The sequence below is a fragment of the Heptranchias perlo genome, chromosome 6, assembly GCF_035084215.1.
Source record: "Heptranchias perlo isolate sHepPer1 chromosome 6, sHepPer1.hap1, whole genome shotgun sequence".
Classification (NCBI taxonomy): domain Eukaryota; kingdom Metazoa; phylum Chordata; class Chondrichthyes; order Hexanchiformes; family Hexanchidae; genus Heptranchias; species Heptranchias perlo.
In genome coordinates, this window is record NC_090330.1 from 36,041,027 (window position 1) to 36,056,959 (window position 15,933).

Consider the following 15,933-nt stretch of genomic DNA (forward strand, 5'->3'; position numbering starts at 1 on the left):
CCAAATAATGATCATTAAATATTTTGGGGCATGAAAAGTTGTGCAGAGTAATATTCGATGTTAGGCTGACTGGCCTGTAAATGCCGGGTTTATCCCTCTCCCCTTTTTTGAACCGGGTTTAACATTTGCAGTCCTCTGGCACTGTCCCATATCAAAGGAGGATTGGAAGATTGTGGCCAGAGCCTCTGCAATTTCCACCCTTCCTTCCCTCAGCCACCTAGGATGCATCCCATCCAGACCATGTAACTTTTCTACTTCGAACGCTGCCAACCGTTTAAGTACCTCCTCTTTATCTATTTTTATCTTATCCAATTTCTCTACTACCAGGTTGGTGCGACCTAACCTTTTTTTCCAGAAGCCATGTTGGGAGTCTGTAATGATCCCTACTCTGTCTTGGGGCTCTTAGAAGGAATCATTCGAGAAACTCTAACAACTTTTAAATCGCCTATATGTATCTAGGAAACAGATATATCGGACAACCAACTTTTCTGTTTGTGCTGTTACATTTCCTCATACCATATTCTTCTTGCACCATTTTTCTAATGAAGCTCTCATCAAACACCTTCCGAAAATCCTACTGAAAATCGACATATCCTACTCTCCATTCCCTTTATCCAATTGGCCAGTTTTTAAAAAAAACTTTAATTAGTCAAGTACGACATGCCTTTAACAAATTAGTGCTGGCTGTTCTTGATTAACCATACATTTCCAAATGCTCAATGAGGGAAGGGGTTACAGGTGTTTGATTTTTTTCTTTTCTGCATACCTAGAAGTTAATTTTGAGCACTGAAAGAAACATATAGGGGGGTGATTTTAAACCCCAAGAGCAGGTGGGTTGGGGGCAGGTGGGAGTTGAAAAGTTATTTTTGGGTCACAACCGCAACCCGGCTTCATTTCTGGGTTTAATGTCTGCGCGGAAAAGTACAGGCTTCCCACTGGGAATGCAAAGTCCAAAGATTTTGCAGTCTCGACCCAAAAAACAACTATTTTCAACTCCTACCCACCCCCAACCCAACTGTTCTTGGGGTTTAAAGTCACCCCCATAGTTGTGGTATTGTATAATTTTCAGTTAAATTTTAACTATGATTAAAGAAGTTTCTTCCTTTTTAAGGCGGCTGAACTTGCTGAATTTACTGCCAAAATTGCACTTCTGGAGGATGCCAAGAAGAAGAAGGAAGTGGAGGCCACCGAATGGCAACAGAAAGTAATTCAATCAGCTGTGTTAACTATTTAATCCAAGTATTCTCAAATACAGTTAAGAAAACATTGTTTATGGGGGCAAGGGCAGATACTGATGAACTGAAGTAATGCTGCTTCCAAATGAATTAAGCCAGTTTTCTCACTCTGGGAATTTTGCACCAAGTAATAGAAAAAAACTCTTGGATAATTAGCAGATAGGTCTTGCCATCGTAATTATTATATTGCTAATTTAGAAGATAACATTTGGGAAGTGAGTGAAGAACTTCTGCCAGTATAAATAGGGAATTTTTTTTTCCCCTCCCAACTTTAGGCTGTCACAGCTCAGGAAGATTTAGAAAAAACCAAGGAGGAGTTGAAGACTGTGATGACAGCTCCTCCTCCACCACCTCCACTAGTTATTCCGCAAGCTGAGAATGAGCATGATGATGAGCAAGATGAGAACAATGCTGAAGCCAGTGCTGAACTCTTATCAGAAGGAGTAGCAAACCACCGCAGTGAGGAGGAACGCATTACTGAAATGCAGAAGAATGAGCGTGTAAAGAAACAACTTCAGGTGAGCAGACCAGTTGTCAGGCGTCTTTGAGTAGGCTGTAAATTATTTCAAATGTGCAATCCTTTATAATGGGAAAGGCAAATTTCAAAGATGTCTCAGAAGTTCACAACAATGCCCATTATAACATGAGGTTAAGGGAGCATTAAACCAAGACACTAGTGTTGAATTCAATAATTGAATTCATCATTAGTGTGTGTTTCTATATTGGGTTTACCTTTTTTAAATGTGTTTCCATCTTCTTAATAATTTCTGCTTTTTAACACAAAATCAAACTTTTTTTTTCCCTCCTGAGATTTGCATCAACAATGTGAACTTTTATAAAGTTTTTCACTTCTTGCCTCATTTTTGCTTACTTTTGATAAATGTATATTCCACCTGCCCTCCCAGTTGAGTTGCTTTGAATTCTGTCTGAGCAATATTAGAATACTATATAGTTTAAATTAAACCAGAATGACTCATCTCTTCCTGTTACTGCGTCCATCATCTCATCGCTATGCCCATCATCCAAGAGGGAGAACCACAGATTTTCCTTTGAACTTTGAGTCACCTGATCATCCATCCCTGCTTCTACTTTGTTTACAAAATTAAACTTGCTTTTCTCTCCTAATTCAAAATTTATATTTTTGTTGAATAGATTGATTTTGTAACAGTGATCCTTGGTCTGTGCAGTGGCACTGCATTTTGGCACCCATAATATGGCATCTGTTAAAGCAGTCAGTAAGCACCTGTGGCACTGAAAGCATGTGTACTAGGCATGTTCTGGCCCTAAATTTTATTCATATTAGCTCCATAAAGAGCTTGGGGCACCTGAACAGTGTTCTAGAGGTTCAGTGTTTGTATGAAACAGGCTTTACAGGGAAAGCCCCTTCCTTTGTGTTGGTTCCTTAGGTTTCATGGGAGGGATTTGTTGCCAGTAGTTTCTTTGGAACTATTTGTTTCTTTTGGTGTTTGCCTGTTTTCATGTTAATATATTTCTCTGTTTGGATGCTTTGCAACAATTCAGTTTAGACACCTTTTTAAAGCTGGACCCCATCTGCCTCTTTGCCTTCATCAACTTTTTGCAGTTTTGAAGCAGTTCCCTTTTTAAGGACATCCAGCAGTCCTTTACCAGTTGCCCCCATGGCACACCCATTGGGTCATGTGCTGTGCTACCAGGAGTGGCAAATATATACTTATATTAGCTGACTTTGCATTATGGTCCAATGGTCAGCAGGAAGCATTGCAGGCACGCACTGCTCTGAAAAAGTAGTGGTGCTGCTGTGCCCAGACTGTATTATCAGCCCCCATAAGTTTTTTGTTTTTTTTTCCATTCAGCATCCTCTTAGGCTTGATTCATTACATCTGCAGCACTGGAGCATTTTATTTCTCAAAATTGTCAAACTAAAATTAACTTAGCTAACAAATCATTTCATGACTACAGTCAAAGACATAACCTGAGCTCTGGTTCATCTCATTGGTGCCATGCAATCTTGTTTTCTTTGTAGTCCTATAACCTCACATTGAGATTGAGAGTTTCTCCAATTGTAATCTGAATGAGATGCAAGAAGAGCAAGAAACACCTCTTTTAGAAATATTCAACACCAAAGCAACATCCAGTTTGTGTGGACCTGCTTGCTAAACACCATAAGACAATCCTGTGTTCAAATATCCTGTGCATTTCAAGTTCCTTTTTCCTTCTGGTTTATTATATGTTCTTATTAAGGTAACAAACTTAAGAAATAGGAGCAGGAGTAGGCCATCTGGCCCCTCGAGCCTGCTCCACCATTCAACAAGATCATGGCTGATCGTCTACTGCAATGCCATTTTCTTGCACTATACCCATATCTCTTGTTGCCTTTAATATCTAGAAATCTATCCTCTGTTTTGAATATACTCACTCACTGAGCCTCCACAGCCCTCTGGGGTAGCGAATTCCAAAGATTCACCACCCTCTGAGTGAAGAAATTTCTCCATCTCAGTCCTAAATGGCCTACCCCTTATTCTGAGACTCCCCAGCCAGGGGAAACATCCTCCCTGCATCTACCCTGTCGAGCCCTGTAAGAATTTTGTATGTTTCAATGAGATCACCTCTCATTCTTCTTAACTCTAGAGGATACAGGCCTAGTCTACTCAATCTCTCCTTATATGACAATCCTGCCAGCCCAGGAATCAGTCTGGTGAGCCTTTGTTGCACTCCCTCTGGCAAGTATATCCTTCCTTGGGTAAGGAGAACAAAATTGTACACAGTACTCCCAGGTGCAGTCTCACCAAGGCCCTATATAATTGCAGTAAGACATCTTTACCCCTGTACTCAAATCCTTTTGTAATAAAGGTCAACATATGATTTGTCTTCCTAATTGCTTGCTGCACCTGCATGTTAGCTTTCAGTGACTCATGTACAAGGACACCCAGGTCCCTTTGAACATCACATTTCCCAATCTCTTACATTTTAAAAAATACTCTGCTGTTTTTCCTACCAAAGTGTACAACTTCACATTTTTCCACATTATATTCCATCTATGTTCTTGCCCATTCACTTAGCCTGTCTATATCCCCTTGAAGCCACTTTGCATCCTCCTTATAACTCACATTCCCTCCTAGTTTTGTCATCAGCAAACTTGGAAATATTACATTTGGTCCCCTCATCCAAATCGTTGATATAGATTGTGAATAGCTGGGGCCCAAGCACTGACCCCTGCAGTACCCCACTAGTCAGTCTGCCAACTTGAAAAAGACCAGTTTATTCCAACTTTGTTTTCTGTGTTAACCAATTCTCAATCCATGCCAGTATATTACCCCCAATTCCAAGTGCTCTAACTTAGTTCACCAACCTCCTGTGTGGGACCTTATTGAAAGCCTTCTGAAAATCCAAATACACCACATCCACTGGTTCCCCCTTATCTATTCTACTAGTTACATCCTCAAAGAATTCCAATAGGTTTGTCAAACATGATTGCCCTTTCATAAATCCATATTGACTCTGCCAAATCCTATTATTTTCTAAGTGTCCTGTTATCATCCTTTTATAATAGATTCTAGCATTTTCCCTACTACTGCTGTAATAACCACACCTGACATTTATTTCTGTGGAATAATGAGTGTTTTCTTCTGCCCCTAGTTAGGTTATCTACCTTCAGGATTGTATTCCTTAATTCTCAAAGTTTTAATCACTACATAACCTAATTCCCAGCCTACCTACTGATTTGGGAATTTATATTTTTATAAATATTTCTTGTACAAGCCTTGTTCAGGAGACTCAATGTCCTGTGCCATGCCTTATAAACAATATCCTTATAATCTGCTGCTCAAAATCTCATTTGTGCCTTTGATACCTCCAGACTTGATTTCTAGTGGCCATCTCAACCTCCTGAGCTCCACCCCACATTAACTCATCCTGAAATACTCTGCCATCATTCTATCCCACAAAGTCCCTGCTCAGCTATCTGCTCTAACCTTGCCAAGTGCCATTGGCTCCCCATATCTCAGTACATCAACTTCTCATCTACAAATTCCTTTACCTCCTTACACTTTCCTGCTTCTGCCACCTTCTGCATCCATACATCCTTGATCACACCATGCACTGATCCAACTCTGGCATTTTCCCTCTGCCATTGGTGCCAGAGCCTTCAGCGATTCTTGCGTCTCACTTTGGAACACTCTTTTCAATTGTCTTCGGCCACCTCCCTCTTGCTGCTCTGGGCAAAATTTTTTTTGCATTATTAAGTGCTAAACAAATTTATTGTTGACCATGTTCAGTATTGGTTTCGACTTCATAAACTGGTCTGACAGACCACACCATTCATATTAAAGCTTGATTATTCATTGTTGTGTTTTTCTTTCCTCCCAGAGTGTGTTTGTTTGCAATTTAAAGGACAAAGTCCTATCTTCTGCTAAATTCTTGGCTAGGTCTATTTTCAGACCTGAAATATGTGCAGCCCTATCTGAACTGTGTTGGCATGCTTAGCTTTTCAGCTCTAAAAAAAGGAAAATACTCAAAGTAATTCTGATTCTCAATACTGGCATTTCCTGCTTAAAACTCACTTGTTCTGTGCCGCAAAAGCATAGAATCATATTGTTCAGAAGGAGGCCATTCGGCCCATCATGCCTGTGCCAGCTCTTTAAAGGAACTATCCAATTAGTCCCACTCCCCTGCTGTTTCCCCATAACCTTGCAAATTGTTCTTTTTTCAAGTATATATCCAGTTCCAAGCAGTATGTGGAAAAACCTCGTGTCACTTTAGCTAATCTGAAAGCTTCAAAGTGACATGCCTAGCCATTTTAGGGTGTTTACTTAATAAACTTTTTTTCCTATAATCAGAAAGGTATAACCCCAAATTATTCTGCTTCCTGTGTATTGTGCATATTTTATTTATATATTTAATTTGTGGAGACATGTAAGCCAGCTAATAGAGAGATATTCTCAGTAATTGTGACAAGCCCCCCACACGATATGCATTTGAAATGTAAAGGTAACTGAAGATAGATTCAGCAGATATTATGGCCTTTCACTTAACTAGCTGAAATTCTGTTCAGCACACTCCAGATGAATGAACCTTCGGCTGTTAAGAATCCAAAACGGACATCTATATTCTGTACATCCTTGAAGCTTCTAGATCATCCAGTTTTCTAGCTAAATTAAAAACATTAGATGCGAGCTGTGATTTTTTTTTTCTTTGAAAGACGACTTAAACTATGTTTGTTTAACAGGCACTAAGTTCTGAATTGGCCCATGCCCGCGATGAGACAAAGAAAACAGTAAATGATGTCATCCATGCTGAGAATGTTAAGGCAGGCCGCGACAAATACAAGACCCTTCGACAGATACGGCAAGGCAACACAAAACAGCGTATTGATGAGTTTGAAGCTATGTGAGAGTGCAGTTACTTTATATTATGTTCTTTAAAACAGCTGAACCACTAGCAGAGGAACAAACAGCCCTGTACAGCTAATAACCGTTGTGCTTCACCTTGCCAAAATATTGTACCAGTTAGACCTGTGTGAGTTGGATGTAAATTTTTAAGGCAGTTGGTAATACCCTTTAAGCATTTTACAGTACAATTAGTAGAACTTAGCTGGAAGTATTCAGGAAATATACTGATTTTTGTTAAATAGGCATATTTCATTTTGGTAAAATGCATGTATGAAGTTTGGCTTGGTCTCTATAGCTTGCTGTTAGAGGTGTATAAAGTTAATATAGAACTGTTGATACTTTGTGAGGACTTAAGCAAACTGCCTTAAATTGAGGAGTCAGCAAAATTCAGGTCTAAATTTCAGTAACTGAGATGTAACATCTGAATAAAATATCATGTCAGATTGAACATCTTTGTAGGAAAGTTGGTGTTTCATGTCCTGTCATCATAGATGGTTTTCTTTGTCTACCTGTTCACAAAGACTTGTTCAGCAGATAGCAGGTCCTAGTTTCTAGCTGGACTGCTATCTGCTGAAGCCACAGTGAGCAATGCATTGGCATTAGGTTTTCTGTGTCTGCACAGAGCAAATTGAAATGTAGCGTATATTAGCAAACTATTTTGAATGTTAGGCCTTTCTGGCAGGGGAGCATATGAAAACATCAGTCCCAAGGAGGGGACAGTATACTACCTCAATATTATACACATGATGAATGGCCAGTCAAACACCCTCTCTCAAAGTGTGAACTTTGTGCAAGATATCACTTGTGATTTTAATCTTGCAGCTTTGCTTCTTGAGCACCCTTTTTTCCTAAAATTCTGAATGGTTAGTAAGGTTGCAATACTTGTATTGATCAGACCACTCAATGTTGTATATGTAAAATGATGTAGGCACATAGAGGTTTTTGTATTACACTTAATATTTTTGTTGCTGGTACCCAGGTGGTGGTTTTTCTTCTAGTTGTGGGAGAATGAGTGAATGTGAGTGTGTGCGCACGTTTCAGGTGAATGATGCTTCTTGAGATAAGAGGATGAGGTACTGAAGTAACTTGCATTATTAAATCCAAGTGGTGAGTGGCAAGTTACGATAGTAGGAAGGACAGTGCATGTTGTGACAATTGGCTGTCTGTTAACTAGCCACATTTCCGGAGCTAAATAAACAGTCATTGAAGATATACTGTATAAACTGTTAATTTTAGATTCAGTGCCCTTGCTTCTTCTGTAGTTGGTTCAGCTAACTTCCCATTGGTATTATGCACTCTCAAATCAGCATTTATTATCTGTAATGATGGTTTATTGAAATTGCCATTTATAGTTGAGCATTTAATGTGCCCAGTAGGCTAAAGATAATGATGGGCAATTCTATTGCGCTCTTTTTGTGGCTATTATTGCAGGTAAAGTTTTGATTTACATCATGAATAAACATCTAGTTTTTTGTAATTGCAGGTGAGATTTTTGTTTTCATTATATGCTGAGGGACAGCTGGCAATTCTTGAAGACTGGTTTGTGAATGTTGTGCACATGCTTCAAAATGCTTTGTGGGGTATTTCTACTTGCAGCGTAATAGCATACTGTTTTGATACATCATAAACATGCACTGAAGCATGAACATTAGTATTTGTATAATGTTCAAGCAGTTTGCTAAAGCAAGTTGAAATACTGTGCTTCCAATAGATTTTTTTTTTTTGTTCCTGAAATGTGTGCACTAACATTGATGTATCAGTGTATTGGTATCAGTGTTGGATAATACAACCAGTTATTGTGTTTGCAGTTTAATATAGCTGTATGGGCTAGATGACGAGAATGTTCCATTTATACAATTGTGCAACTATTTTCTGATCATACAAGAAAAGATTTCCAATGTATATTGACTTTAAAAGTTGTATGGCTAAAAATGCAACCACTAGCAGTATAGAACACCTAATGATATAAAATGCATTGGTTTGTTTCTTCTGAAATTACCTTTACAAATGCTTTTCCCCGGCACCATGTACCGTGTTGTACAATTGAGCATAACTATTTTGAACAACATTCATTGGTTAACAATAAAAAAAAATGTAAAAACAGGTCTGACTCTTTCATTCCTATAATTATGGTTTCTCTTTGACAAGGGTTCCTTCAGTGTGCAGGTGTGGAGTAATAATGGGCTTGAGGGATGTTGTAAGTCAGTAATCTGAAGTGACGTCGACTGAGCAATGCTTCAGTGATCTACTAAGATCTCAACTCTGGTGTCTTGGAATATTCTAAAATGCACAATTCTTTCAATATTTTATTAGGTTAGGTGGAAAGAGTACTGTTTCATGAGGACTACACATCTAGATATTGTACAGTATGCCAATTTTAGATTTTGTGAAATCATACTAATTTTTTTTTCTCACTTGGATTTTTTTCCCCCTCACAATATGATGTGCTATTCTTCAACCAGGTTGAAAACTGATCAACCGATGGTAGTCAGTAACTGACTTTAGGTGTGTTAGAAAATGCTGGTTGACTTGGTCAAATATTCTTTACTACCGCCACCCCCCACAACCTGCCCAGAAAAAAAAATCTGGGAATGTGCCTTGTTTAATATTTCTATTCAAAGTGCATGGAGGTGAAATGGAATATTTCCTTTAAGATGATTTCTTAATTAGAATAAATTTATATTAATATGCATATTCTCATTATCCTGACTGGTTATAATCCAAGTAAACTTCGATCTATATTCATGGGTTTCTGTTTAATATACCTAGCCTACCCAGTGAAACAACCACAACTTTTATGTTGCATTGTAGCTTTGAGAAATGAGAAGAGAAATGCATTGTGTTGACCTTTTGCAACAGTACACATACTGTGAACATTTCCTCACTGCAGCTGAAAGTGCAGTCATAGTGGAGGTCTAAATTAGGAGTTTGATGTATTCTTAGAAATTCTACAGAATGGAGGTTTCCAGCCAATGAGGATGTTTTGTCATCTCCATTCTTCAAATAATTTTATTTTAAAAAGTATCCAGCTTCTGAATTTGGTTTGGATTTGATACATTTTTATGTTTAGGAGCAGCTGAGCTGTGTCTACTCCATAAAGTTTACCAATTCTGACCTCTGCTGGACAATAGGAAGAAATGAAGTAAGAATGTAATTTTAATCATGTTCAATAATATGAACCTGTTTTTGGCTGTTGCCTTAGAATTACTGTGGTAGTTCCTGAGGTAAAACAGGTTTTATATATTAAAAACTAGGCTAAAAATTGATGTTCACCCAGTAAATAAATTTGAAGACTGATGTGATTTGGACCATCTCCTAGCTCCATCTGTTTTTCACAGCAGATTCCAGTTTTGTTAGGTGAACCCATGTTCCCACTGAGCAAAAATTTGCAATTTATGGCATGTGGTGAATGGGAGTAGCATGCCTTGGTGTTAACAATTTACCACTTGACCAACACATCATGAAAGCCCACTGTATATTCCTGCTCTCTTCATAAGCAGAAAAACACCAAGTTGTCGGACTCTAGGATTCAGGATAAAACTACAAATCTGATTATTTTGCAAGATAATTACAGATGAGGAAGGCCATTTGGCCCATCTTATTTCAACCACCTAGAATAATCCTAAAATTCCCCCATTGTGACAATCAATTTGTTCTTAAATGATTCCAGGTTTTTGCCTCCAGTCCTCTTGGAATCCATTCCACATGTTGATGACTGTGTGGAAAAACTTCCTGATATTGGTTATAAATTTGTTCTTAACTAGTTGAACCTGTCTTTTCTTGTCCTACCCTTGCAATTTAAAATAATTTTCTGGATTTACCTTTTCAATAGCATTTACAATCTTGTATACCTCCTGATAATCACATGTTGGATGCCTCCTTTCATGGCTGAAGTAACAAAATTTCTTCTGTCTCTTATACTTATCCCTCAGACTAGGGATCAGCTTTGTAGCTCTTATCTGCACTGCCTATGTTTGAATTACTCCCTTATGTCATGATGACCAGAACTGGACACTACTCAAGGTGTAGTCTGACCAGATAACTAGTTTCACCATGACTTCCTCTGATTTGTGTTCTACTGTTTGAGCTATACAGTTCAGCATTCTATTGGCTTTATCGATTGCTGTTCTGCATTGGTTGAATATATTGAACATTGAGGTTGATGACTCCTAGGTCTCAACTTCATCCGTATCTACTTAACACCATGCATGGAGTAAATGTGTTGCCATTTTCCTTTTGATGTGCAACACTTTTTATACTTGTCTCTTTAATACCATATTTTGCCCTTCTCATTCATAATTTCTGAGCTGCCTCCTGATTGTCCTCCTAATTTAGTATTACCTGCAAATTTGACCAGTGAGTTGTGGCTGTAAATTAGAAACATTAATGGTCCTAATAATACCTGGGGCAACCCACTCAGTACTTTCTCCCCACCCCAATGTAACTCCTCTAACCAGTGCACATTGGCTGACAGGTAGAAAACAATTTCTTATCCACACCCAAGATGTACCCTGAACCCCACAGCTTTTTGATGGCCTTTTGTGTGGAACTTTGTCAAATGCCTTCTGGAATCCAGGTACAATATGTCATGGGGCTTACTAATGTCCATTTAAAAAAAAAGACTTCCTTAAAGAAGTCAAGATTAGTCAGGCAGGATCTTCCCCTTCTGAATCTATGACTACTAATATTTACTAAGTTGTTGTACAGATATTAAATTTACAATTGATTCCTTGATTTTTACACAGGATTGAAGAAAGACTGGGTCTGATTTTGTCAACCTTTTTGAATGAATGTTTCCAATCTACTGGTTGCTTCCCCCTGTTTAGGGATTCTCATTATTTCAGTGCCTCAAGTCTCCTCCCTAGTCTCGTGAGAGGATAAATACCATTTTTCTTTAGGGATTTAATGCTTTTGGAATCCTTTTAGCCTGTCTAAGACCTCTATCATTTATATTCATTTAATTTTGCTTTGGTTAACCACATTGCTCGAGTCTTTAACTACTACCTCCCAAGTATTCACTATTCAGAATGTTTATTATCTTGTCCTGTATTCCTCTTTTCTGACTGCCCTCTTACTGCTTAAGAATTGAAGGAACTTCATACTTTTTTTGTACCTAATACACTTGGCACATCTCTAGGTTCCTAATCCACCATAGCCTTTCTTAACTTTGTCACTATGTTTGACTTTTTAAACTTCAATTGCTAATCATCATTCACATCTTGCATGTGGTAGTCACATAGAATGTTGAAATCTGCTCTGATTTGGATTAGCTCCTGTGAAGCCCAGATGTTTTTGTTTCCATAAGGCAACACAGCTGTTTGTGTGCTATACTGTTCTGGTCAGAAAAGCTGCTATGAGATTAATCTGTTACAGATGGAAATTCTGAGAACGGTCTTGTCTGTTCATGGAGAGATTCAAACTACAGTTCCTCTATCAGGATTCTGTCCCTGCTAGTCCTGAAACGGTCCAAATCAAAGTCACATGACAGCCTGTGACTGTGGTGCACCATCCCTCCTCATCCTTCTCAACCTCTCTGCAGCTGTTGACCATGCCATCTTCCTCTCCTCCGTTGTCCAGTTGAGTGGGACAGTCCTTACCTGGTCCCACTCTTACCTAACAGTCGTAGCCACAGAATCTCCTGCAATAGCTTCTCTTCCCACCCTGCACAGTCACCTGGAGTCCCCCATAGATCTATCCTTGGCCCCTTCCTATTCTCATCTATGTGCTTCCTCTCGGCAACATCGTCCAAACATACATCAGGGTCCACATGAACACTAAAGACACCAGCTCTAACTCACTACCACTTCTCTCGACCCCTTCACTGCCTGAGTTGTCAGAATGTTGTCCATTCCCATATCCTCTGTCAAAAAAAACTTATTCCTCTGTAACTTAGCATGCCCCCTCCTTCAGCCCATCTGTTAGTCTCTATAGCTTTAATATCCTTTTCTATAATGGAGTGTCCAAAACTACATACAGCACTGTGTGGCCAGCCACTGCCTTCTACAAATGTATTACTACTTTACTCTTGGACCTTCTGTCTTTAGTTATAAAATCCAAAATACTATTTATGGTTTTATCTACCTGTACTCAGACTTTAAGGGTTCAAATATATAATTTCCTTTGGTCTCTGTTCATTCATTCCCTTTGACATTTTTCTGCTGCATACCAGAGTCCTTTTATCTCCTGCCCAAACTGTATTACCACACCCCATTCTCAATGATGGCGGAGTCCAGCACGTGAGTGCAAAAGACAAGGCTGAAGCGTTTGCAATCATCTTCAGCCAGAAGTGCCGAGTGGATAATCCATCTCAGCCTCCTCCCGATATCCCCACCATCACGGAAGCCAGTCTTCGGCCAATTCGATTCACTCCACGTGATATCAAGAAACGGCTGAGTGCACTGGTTACAGCAAAGGCTATGGGCCCTGACAACATCCCAGCTGTCGTGCTGAAGACTTGTGCTCCAGAACAAGCTGCGCCTCTAGCCAAGCTGTTCCAGTACAGCTCCAACACTGGCATCCACCCGACAATGTGGAAAATTGCCCAGGTATGTCCTGTCCACAAAAAGCAGGACAAATCCAATCTGGCCAATTACCGCCCCATCAGTCTACTCTCAATCATCAGCAAAGTGATGGAAGGTGTCGTCGACAGTGCTATCAAGCGGCACTTACTCACCAATACCTGCTCACCGATGCTCAGTTTGGGTTCCGCCAGGACCACTCGGCTCCAGACCTCATTACAGCCTTGGTCCAAACATGGACAAAAGAGCTGAATTCCAGAGGTGAGGTGAGAGTGACTGCCCTTGACATCAAGGCAGCATTTGACCGAGTGTGGCACCAAGGAGCCCTAGTAAAATTGAAGTCAATGGGAATCAGGGGGAAAACTCTCCAGTGGCTGGAGTCATACCTAGCACAAAGGAAGATGGTAGTGGTTGTTGGAGGCCAATCATCTCAGCCCCAGGGCATTGCTGCAGGAGTTCCTCAGGGCAGTGTCCTAGGCCCAACCATCTTCAGCTGCTTCATCAATGACCTTCCCTCCATCATAAGGTCAGAAATGGGGATGTTCGCTGATGACTGCACAGTGTTCAGTTCCATTCGCAACCCCTCAGATAATGAAGCAGTCTGAGCCCGCATGCAGCAAGACCTGGACAACATCCAGGCTTGGGCTGATAAGTGGCAAGTAACATTCGCGCCAGATAAGTGCCAGGCAATGACCATCTCCAACAAGAGAGAGTCTAACCACCTCCCCTTGACATTCAACGGCATTACCATCGCCAAATCCCCCACCATCAACATCCTGGGGGTCACCATTGACCAGAAACTTAACTGGACCAGCCATATAAATACTGTGGCTACGAGAGCAGGTCAGAGGCTGGGTATTCTGCAGCGAGTGACTCACCTCCTGACTCCCCAAAGCCTTTCCACCATCTACAAGGCACAAGTCAGGAGTGTGATGGAATACTCTCCACTTGCCTGGATGAGTGCAGCTCCAACAACACTCAAGAAGCTCGACACCATCCAAGATAAAGCAGCCCGCTTGATTGGCACCCCATCCACCACTCTAAACATTCACTCCCTTCACCACCGGCGCACTGTGGCTGCAGTGTGCACCATCCACAGGATGCACTGCAGAAACTCGCCAAGGCTTCTTCGACAGCACCTCCCAAACCCGCGACCTCTACCACCTAGAAGGACAAGGGCAGCAGGTGCATGGGAACAACACCACCTGCACGTTCCCCTCCAAGTCACACACCATCCTGCACGTTCCCCTCCAAGTCACACACCATCCCGACTTGGAAATATATCGCCGTTCCTTCATTGTCGCTGGGTCAAAATCCTGGAACTCCCTTCCTAACAGCACTGTGGGAGAACCGTCACCACACGGACTGCAGCGGTTCAAGAAGGCGGCTCACCACCACCTTCTCGAGGGCAATTAGGGATGGGCAATAAATGCCGGCCTTGCCAGCGACGCCCACATCCCGTGAACAAATAAAAAAAAACCTTTGTCACATCAAATTGCATCTGCCACCTGTCTGTCCATTCCACTGACTTGTCTATGTTCTGAAGTGTTCTACCATTCAAGGATTGAAAACCTCAAGTAACAGCAGCAACAGAGCTAGAAAATCTTCAAGTGAATTATACAAGCTTCCACCTTTCAATGCGAATCTAAATCATGATGTGGAGATGCCGGTGATGGACTAGGGTTGACAATTGTAAACAATTTTACAACACCAAGTTATAGTCCAGCAATTTTATTTGAAATTCACAAGCTTTCGGAGGCTTCCTCCTTCCTCAGGTGAATGTTGTGGAAATGAAATCCTCGAACCCTTAGAAGGGTTCGACGATTTCATTTCCACAACATTCACCTGAGGAAGGAGGAAGCCTCCGAAAGCTTGTGAATTTCAAATAAAATTGCTGGACTATAACTTGGTGTTGTAAAATTGTTTACAATCTAAATCATGACATAGGCCAGCCAAAAACAGCTGAGAAAAATCAGATGGGACCTCACTACATCTGCCAGTTTCCATTTGCCCCAAACATGGTTCATGATGTCAAAGGGGAGGGATTTCCCACAGCAAATTATCACCTGGCTGCCAGGATAAATCTGGCATATATGCCAGTTAAGGGCTCACTCACTGTAATTGTGGTCTGGAAGACCCCAGCAATAGAAATAACTTTTCCACCTTGATCATCTGTCTTACAAAGGAGGTTTATCAGCTGTGTTTGCTGGATTTTGGGGGAACCCAAGATTTTCCCACAGTGACACTAACACCCGCCATAGGCATTCAAATCAGTTGACCATGTTCTGATGTAGTAGGGCCAGCAGAGATTACTGGTGCCTGCTTCACCATTATTTTGCTGGCAGAGCAGGGCCAAGGATTTTCAGCCCATTAATCCAAATTGTAGAAAACAAAGACTTAGTATAACATTGCTTGCAGGTCACAACAAATAATCTAAAACAGTAGACATCGGCAGTGGATATTATTGTTCATTAGTTGACCTTTTCCAGTTCCTGAACTATCTTCTATACCACTAGAAGATCACTTCTTAAATGTCTCCTTTTGTGGTAATTCAGAACTTTGACATTAAAGATCAGCCCTAAGGCTCTTCCCTGCATTGCCCCCAGTGCTTGGATGTCTGCCTTGTGTCTTAGCAACTGGAGCTGAACACAATACTCAAGCTGTGGTCTGAGTAGAACACTACAGTTTTTGATCATCATGTCTTTTGACATTCTACTGCTTTGTAGTCCAGCATTCTGTTGGTTTTCTCAATGGCTGCTCTGCATTGATTGGACACACTGCATACAACTCTTAAAACCCATAGATCTCAACTTC

At 40.6% G+C, this 15,933-nt stretch overlaps 1 protein-coding gene across 1 annotated transcript in view; it reads left to right on the forward strand.

The window, feature by feature from the left end:
* Nucleotides 1–8,704, forward strand: part of LOC137322900 (radixin) — a 79,849-nt gene extending 71,145 nt beyond the window's left edge. The window contains exons 12-14 of the mRNA XM_067986112.1: nucleotides 1,112–1,204; nucleotides 1,511–1,753; nucleotides 6,439–8,704. Of these exons, the coding sequence (XP_067842213.1) occupies nucleotides 1,112–1,204; nucleotides 1,511–1,753; nucleotides 6,439–6,603 (501 nt within the window). The 3' untranslated portion in view covers nucleotides 6,604–8,704. The remainder of the gene's footprint in view (nucleotides 1–1,111; nucleotides 1,205–1,510; nucleotides 1,754–6,438) is intronic.
* Nucleotides 8,705–15,933: the final 7,229 nt, after the last annotated feature.